Here is an 8,599-nt window from a genome sequence, read left to right on the forward strand (position 1 = left end):
ATGAATAAAGTGATAATTTTTAAAAAAATATATTAAATAAAATTAAACTACTAAATTTTAGCCATGATGATTTAAAACAATAATAAAAAATATTTTATAAAACTATTTTATACGAAATGAAATGTGAACCATTCAAATTGTAATTTTAACGGTTAATATGAGAAGTAAAAGGAAATGGAGGGGGAAGGGAAGTGAAGATATCCCTTTCCCATGGGAGTAGAGCCTGAGAGTCATCACTCATCACGGATAATCATAATTTGTTGTCCTCTACCTCTACCATGCGGACTACCTTTCCATCCTTGTTTATGTTATCTGAAAACGAATAACAACAAACTGTTCGCTTTCGACTAAAGAAGAAACTGATTTGCTTTTTTTCCCCCCTTACCACATGATTCTTATCAAATCTCAGTCGCTTAAATTTGATATGAACAGTCACGATTTAATTTTTTATATTTTTATTTTTAAATTTTTTTAATTGGAAGATAATCCTACAAAACGTAATCTTTTCATACTTTCTATCTTGTTATTTTCAGTCCCAGTCCCATTAATCCCTGACTCTGTAAAGCCTGAAGAGTTTTTAAAAACTAATTTTTGTATTTGAAAATCATTAGGTGAAAGTTTTAAATCTATAACATTAAAATTATATCTAAATGGCATAGATTTTACCATAACGATGAGCACCAAAAATAATTTCGGAATACACTTCCAGAATCAGACAGAAACAAACCTGAAATTCCTGTAGCAAAAAAAAAACATGACGCACAATGGTCAAAAGCACTCATTTTGATAATTTCGAAAGACTCATGCCCCCCTGTCGTCCGGGTGAAGGGGCAGGAAATGTTGTTGTTTGTTTGGTCAGGGGTGGGAATCTGTATGTTAAAACAAAAACGTATAAAATAATAGTCAACATATATTATTACGCAACACATGCATAACACGGTACACCAACAAGGGCCAGATACATATTGCTACCTCAGGGCTTATTTATTATTATATATATCACATAGAGGCCGTGAGAGGTAACAATCGACAGAAGACACAACACATGCATACCAGCGAAAGCCTGATACATATCACAACCTCAGGGCATATTTATATATACTCATAAATAAGCCCAGAGATGTAATGATTATTAATATTATTATTGGAACGAGACACACAGCAAACATTAACTAATTACTCCCTCAGCACAGAAGAGAGAGCGGGCTTCATCGGATAGAAGCTGGAGCATGCGTCGACGGTGGCAGAGAGGGGATAGGGCCACTCGTCGTCAGCCAGCCACCGGTTCACCGGGAACGATACCTCCTTAGATGCGTCGCCGCTGACGATGACTTCCACGTAATCCAAGTACCACCCTGACTTGTACCCTGAGTTGTTGGAGGTGACGGTGATGGCGCAAACATTGAGGCAGCGGCCACTGCCCTCGAAGACGTCCACGTTGCCCCTCTCGAAGTAGTCGTGGTTGGATCCCATGGCGCCCCAGTCTTCGAGGTTGGCGATGGTCAAGCTATTGCTGGAATGGGACATTAACTGGAGGCTAATGGTGGCGTCCGTTCCGGCACTAATCCTACCTCCTGTCTTAACTCTCACAACGTACTGGCACTTCTCCTCCTGCTCATCCATGCATGCATGCAAACGCACAAACACGTAAGCAATAAGTACCTAGAAGGAAATTAAAAGCTTGAGACTAATAATGGACCCACGCAAGAGAGCAATTACTTACAGATGCAGCCATTACAGCGAAGCTGACGAGTGACAGGAGAAAAACAACACGAGAAATGCAACTTTGAGAGCCATGGTGTTTGTTTAATAATCAGTTTGTGACGCGCTGATCGATGCGGAAACAAACCTAGATGCATGCCTTTATATGGGGCAACATGCTCTAATGGTCCCAAAGGAATTGGGCCCAAGTCATGTACACGCGTCCGGTGAAGCAGGAAGGAGGAAGAAAACAGTATGACACATGGACAAAAGGGTTTGGTATGATTGCAATGACTCCTTTCTCTTAAGATTCGCCTATGGCATCCCTTTTTTAATATAAAAGCTAGTTAACTAATTTAGATAAATTAAGAAAGTTTTTTGAGTTATGTATTTATAATAAATAGGTGTTGTTTTCCTTAAAATATCCTTACTAACCATATGTATTAATTAGAACTACCATTTAATGGAACATTTAACATGTGCAACGATTACAATGTTTACTTCAAAAAAAATAGATAAATATGAGAAATAAAGTAGTATATTTAGGATCAAGTTGAAAGTTAAAATAGCTATTATATTAAAGACTAGGGATAGTATATTCTTTCTGCCATAGCTCTCAGCCTTTTTTTTCCTTCCTATTTCCTTTTGCCGAAACAACCTGACCTTTATAAAGGGAGACACGACATATGCGCGGTGATAACTGAGTTTCACTCTTTAGATCCAATTCATTTTATTATGCCCTAAGCAAAATATGATTTGGTAATAGTATGTGGCCCATGATGATCTAACCAGTCGCCACACCAACGGAGTTATAAACGCGACATGAGATATTGTTTATATGCAACAAAATATCAATGGTGAGTTCGGCCGAGTTTGAACTTTGAAGTGTACGCTAATTGAGTTGACCGCCATCTATGTGGCGTCCGAGATGACTCCTTGTGGGCTTCTTGCTTTGTCAACTATGAAAGGCCCCCCACATTGCCCGCGCACATAGATATACATACACAGTAGTACTCAAACATATTTTCCGTTTTATTTAAAAATATTTTCAACATATTTTATTTAAATCTTATTAATTATGTCCCAAAAATTAATAAATTTTTAACTCTATTCCTATTTAATAATAATTATAGGCTCATTTAAAAATTAATAATATGAATCATAACTAAGATAAAAAAAAAAAACTCTCTGCAGTGGAATTCAAGGTAAAAGAATTTGTTGAAATTTGTTAGAGATAATAATCGTATAAAAATATATGTTTATTTATGAATAACATGATATGAATGAGAAAGAATGTACCTGCAAAAATAACTCTCTCTCAACAGAATTGGATTAATATATCAGATACTATTGGATATTGAAAATATACTTATAAAAATAGTTAAGTAGGACAATATACTAGCACTGGTCTGTGCTGAATCCGGGGTTATTGAACATAAATACCCCGAACAAATTTAAATGATGCCTTTGACTTTGCTTATTCAAAATATTTACATTTAATTTATATTTGATTATCAATAACAAATTCGTTCGGATACTGCTATCGGACGGAATCATTGAGCTAGATTGTCATAGTTTCCCAACTGGGCAGTGTTTCGGAAATGCCCGATTTCATCAATTGATGGGAATATATCAGTAATGGCTTCCTTGTTCACATCAACAAGTGTTGTTAATATTTGGGCTTAACTTTATCTATCTCTAAATATTTAGGACCATAAGAGTATTAGATCATTTAACTAATGCATTTAATCTACTGAAAGTATTTAATGAGGTCTTACATTAAAAACCGGAGAAGTATTACATTATTTTAATAATAAAGCCCTGATACAATTTTCAATTGCAAGTTGCGGATGAGTGATCATAAATTACGTTTGCATATAAAAAGAATATTCGATCTGGTCTCTCGCTTCCAAGCGAACCCGTTTGTTGTGCTATGACAACTTATAATCTTTTTTTAATAATTTTTGGTCTTTTTAGTTTCTAAGTATGGATTAGAAGCAGTAAACAACTATGATTTTATATAATCATGATTTTTATAAGTGACTCTAATTAAAAGTGAAGTTGATTAATTTTTATTTTTAGTTGAATACTTTTTCCTAGGAGTGACTTTGAGAATATTAGTTATGTTTAGATTCGATTTATTAAAATCACAAATAGATATGTAATTATCAAAAAACAATGAGAGTAGATGGGGGAAATATAATTTAATATGTTATTTGAATATAATTATAATTTAACAATTATTATCAACAAGGGTATATAGAAGAAATTCTTGTCGCTGAAGCTTTATCAGGATTTTTCAATCACAAAAATAATTACTACTAACTTGTATGTGCACAAATGACGATTGAGATTTCAAAAAGTTTAACCAAACAAGATAAATGAACTTCACAATCACTTGTTTGGATTGAAAATAACTGCTTTATATTAACCAAATAGACACTAACTGCAAAATATTCGACGGAGTTATCTGTTATGACGGGCAAGTGGCCCCACCCGAAAGGGCCTAATATTTTTTGGGGCCTTTTTTTTGGGCTGGGCTAGAGTTTTTTTTTTACCCGGCTTGGATGGGTGTAGCGGTGACATTATGAATACTCCTAATTATTGCTAAACACAAAAAATTATCCTAAGTTTTACCGTTGGCGAGGTTTCTATATACTCCAGATTGCAGGGATATTGAGAGAATAATTAGATGAACAATCCAATGAATTATTCATTTATATTAGGATTAAGGTGTAATTTTAATCCCAATTTTATTGCTCAGGTGTAATTTTGTCTCTATTCTTTTTAGTGATACAATTTTGACGCTGATCTTTTTTTTGGGTGTAATTTTGACTCCCTTTAGATGCTCAGGGTCAAAATTACATTCAAAGATTAAAGGCAAAATTGCACACTAAAAAAAAAAAAGAAACAAAGTTACACCTGAAAAATAAGATCAGAGGAAAAATTATACTAGTAAAAGATTAGGAGCAATATGGTACAAAATGGCACCTTATCCCTTTATATTATTTCACTTAAAAAGCATCTTTTACATCCTAATTTTCACGTCAGTTATACGTGAGAGCAACACAAGAATATTTTTAAGAATGATAATTTTTAATTTGTAAGGGAAATTGAGCGGAATGAGTTTTTTATGCTGGATTTTTGAGAAGCTAAAAATTTAATTTCTTTTTATGGCAGGGAAAGGTGGCTCAAAGATAAAGTGGCAAACTTGATAACAAGGGTATGCATATAGTTCACAGACTTAGCCCTCAGTGTCACCAATGGGGGCTCACTTGACGATAACGAAGTTTTTGTTGCCGTTGTTTGGTTGCGAATCCTGGTCATTCTCTTAGTATCATATTTAATTTCTTATATTTTTATCATTGTCAAATAATATTATTTTTATTACAAAAAATGGAAAAAATTATGATAATATAATAGTTACTTAACTGGTTTTTTTTTTACTCAACTTATGATTTTTAACGATCCTTTTGCAGTACATATTGAGTCACATGCCCGTTTAGTGAAATTTTACCTTATTATTATATTTCTATTTTACTATACAAGAGAAGTAACTCTTATCCATCCTTTTTAACTTTTTTCCAATTATCAACTCACTCCTGCAAGTTAATGGTTCACAACAACTTAATTTTTCTAATTTATTGGGTTAATGATTTTTATGGATTAAGGGCTTTGGAGTAACTTATAAGTAACTTTTTAATCATCATTTAAAAATATGATACAAGTATGTAAGAGAAATTTTATCTCGGTTTATATGAAAGGTGGATATAAGTGACTTTAAACCTGATGAGAAACAAGATCTAAGTTGTTCTGAGGTGAAAAATATAAGGATTGACTAGTTCTTAGTTTAAAATTGCAATCATTCTACGGAAAACATTTTGACTCAATAAATCCGCTTGCTTTTGAAGTTCCCGATTGATATAAATGCGCCAATTCACATAAGGGGGAATCACATGTTGCAAAGGATAAAATCATAGGGGTTGCACATTTAAAATAGGTTAATACTATTTCTGGTTCTAATTATAAGACCTCGTTTGTAGTTTATAAATAAGGTCTTATTTTTTGTCCTTGAAATTCAAACTCATTTTGATTTGATCTCTCAAATTTCAAATTAAACCTGTAATTTTAGTCTTTAAAATTTAGTTTGTTTTAAAATGTTAAGATCTGGAGGTAAAATAGTGTTGAAATCTATTAAAAGTGTCGTAAACAGCATTAAATTGATTACGTGTACGCACCAAATGAAATTAAGGAGTCGACGAGAGTAGAGCCTGTGGATTAGAGCTGTCAATAAGGGCTAGCCCGGCCCTAAAGGGCTAGCCCTTGAAGGGCCAGGGCCTAAAAGGGTCGGCCCTTTAAAGCCCACATGCTTTAAAATTATCTAATTATTAAAGCCCGGCCCTTAGGCATGCGGGCTCAGGGCTTAAAAGGGTTGGCCCTCTTATGTTATTTTTTAAAATTTAAATTCTTTTTAATTATTTTAAAATAAAAAATAAAACAACAAAACTTTTAAGATTTTTTATTCAAATTATAAATATAAGTAAAATAAATTAGTGGTGTATAGAAAAAAAAAATTAAATGCCAATAAACTATTGTCCAAAATAAAAAAAATCAAAATCTAACAAAACACGAAAAACAGAAAGATAAAACTTAGCAGTTAAATATTAACAATATCAACATAATTATTATCTTTATCTTCATCTTCATCAGTATCATCAAGATCAGCAATATTTGATTGTTTTTTACTACAAGTGAGCTCTTCTTCAGTGATAAAAATATTAAAGTTTTTGTCTTCATTTACCTTATATAAAATAAAACTATGCAGTAGTTATAAGTACAAATAAGAACCTGAACATTTGTTCAAATAAGAAAAGTTTTACACTTTGTTAAGATATGTAAACTGATGGTAAATGAAAATCTACTAGCTATTATGGTGATTAAAATGTTAAGAATATCAGTTACCATTCTTGAAAGAATTGAAAATTGATTTTAATTGTTCTTCCACAAGTCCAAGACATTTAATTCGTTTCAATTATCTAGCTTGAGTATTGACTCTTCTAGGTATTTTTCTAATTTAAACTTATTCATAAAAGACTAATCTATAACTTTATAAATATATTGATAATAATTAAAAAAAATAGACGGGCTTAGAAGAGCTAGCCCTTGGCCCTAAAGGGTTGGCCCTTTTATTTTTGAGCCCTATAGGGCTAGCCCTTTTAAGTCCAATTTTCTTTTAAACCACCTAAAATACAAGTCCGGCCCTCTATTTAAAAGGGCTTAAAAGGGCCGGCCCGATGGGCTTGGCCCGTTTTGACGGCTCTACTGTGGATCATCAGTCATCACAGACATATAATCCTTATTTGTCTCTTTTGACCCAAAAAAAAAAATCCTTATTTGTCGTCTTCCACCACGTGTTCCACGCTTCGACTTGGAGCTTTCTTTTTTTTGAATGTTCTCTAAAAACGAACATGCTATGGGTAGCTTTACCAAAAAAATAAAAAAACGCTCTGCGTGGTCATCAGAGGCAGGGCTGCTTGTCTCAGGATGGGTCCAACCCGGCCCCAAAAACCCAGAATGAGACAAAAGCAAACCGGAACAGACGCGTATTTTTATGAAAAAAATTAGATAAATTAATTAATTATAAAAAATATAAAATATTTTTAAAAAATATTATAGTAATTTTTTTAATATCCTCCTATCTCCTACTTGATTATGGTTGTAGGAGTATCCATAAAGGCAATTTTTTTAAAAAAAATTAATAAATATAATAGATAGATCTTTTATTTAAGACTAAAATTAATTTAACAATTAGATTTTATATTAAATACCAGAGAAGTATTATTATTTTCTTATCATAGTGCCGAAAAAAGCACTTGACATTTATGGCCATTATATTTTTTCAGCATATATCTAGAACAATGTATACTTAATGATAGATATGCCTCACTATATTTAAATTCCGTGCAAGGCGACCGCAACTATTACGACCTGATGGCCACAATGGCATTATTAGGGTTCAGGCCTGGTAAAGCTAAGCTCAAGAGTTTTGCATAACCAAACTTCTTTTTTCTCAGAATGTCCTGTCACCACTCCATGAAAATCACGTTTAAAGATCCATGCCTCTCGCCAGTAAGTCTTTAAATTACAATTAATTATCTCATCATCTATTCAACATCATGGGAAGTTCACGTCTTCTTCCATGTTTTCCTTTTTATTTATATTATATTGCCTACAAAATTTAAACGATACGAGCAGATCTTGATAATTAAATTTAGAGAAAAAATTAAAATAAATTAAATATGTATTAAATTCTTATAGATTTAGCTCAGTCATTAATTATGAACTTGCACTTAACGAAAAATGTCAATAGAATATGTTGTATGAATGTTTTGTGATATTGGACTAAAGCATATATTTTTAAAAAAAAAACAAAAGAAAAAAGAAGGGTCTGTGAAATTTCAAATTTCATCAAAACTAAACAATATAGGTAATGAACCCAAAATTCCTTTAAGTAAAAGCTCTAAAACTACCCAAATGTATTTTCCTTCATTTGAAAAACAAAAAAATGGGATTCAAATCGACAAAAAAAAAATCAACGAGTTCTCTTGTTTTTCTTAAAATATAACTTAATCTGGGCAAACTTTTGTAGCTTATTAATGACCTTTAATTATACATGTTTTTGTTAAACATAAAAATATTTACCAATAACTTTTTTTTTTTCCATTGGAAATCAGACAGTTCTATCAAAGAAAAATGGAGTATTGGAAACTATTTGATTAAAAATTATAATATCTTGAGAAAATAAAATCAAATGACAATATGTTTACATACACACACCCATTTCTAGAATTTGGGTCAATTTTCTTATATCATATTAAGTCAAATTCTATAATCATGT

General features: G+C 32.1%; 1 protein-coding gene across 1 annotated transcript; it reads right to left on the bottom strand.

The window, feature by feature from the left end:
- Nucleotides 1–876: 876 nt before the first annotated feature.
- On the bottom strand, nucleotides 877–1,827 carry LOC114746799 (PLAT domain-containing protein 3-like). Its single transcript, XM_028935077.1, has 2 exons — nucleotides 1,724–1,827; nucleotides 877–1,611 (listed from the first exon to the last, which is right to left on the bottom strand). The coding sequence occupies exons 1-2, from the start codon at nucleotides 1,733–1,735 to the stop codon at nucleotides 1,177–1,179; spliced, it is 447 nt and encodes a 148-aa protein (XP_028790910.1). The 5' UTR covers nucleotides 1,736–1,827; the 3' UTR covers nucleotides 877–1,176.
- Between the last annotated feature and the right edge of the window lie 6,772 nt (nucleotides 1,828–8,599).

The sequence above is a fragment of the Neltuma alba genome, unplaced genomic scaffold, assembly GCF_004799145.2.
Source record: "Neltuma alba isolate B1F8T4 unplaced genomic scaffold, ASM479914v2 tig00005117_pilon, whole genome shotgun sequence".
NCBI lineage: Eukaryota > Viridiplantae > Streptophyta > Magnoliopsida > Fabales > Fabaceae > Neltuma > Neltuma alba.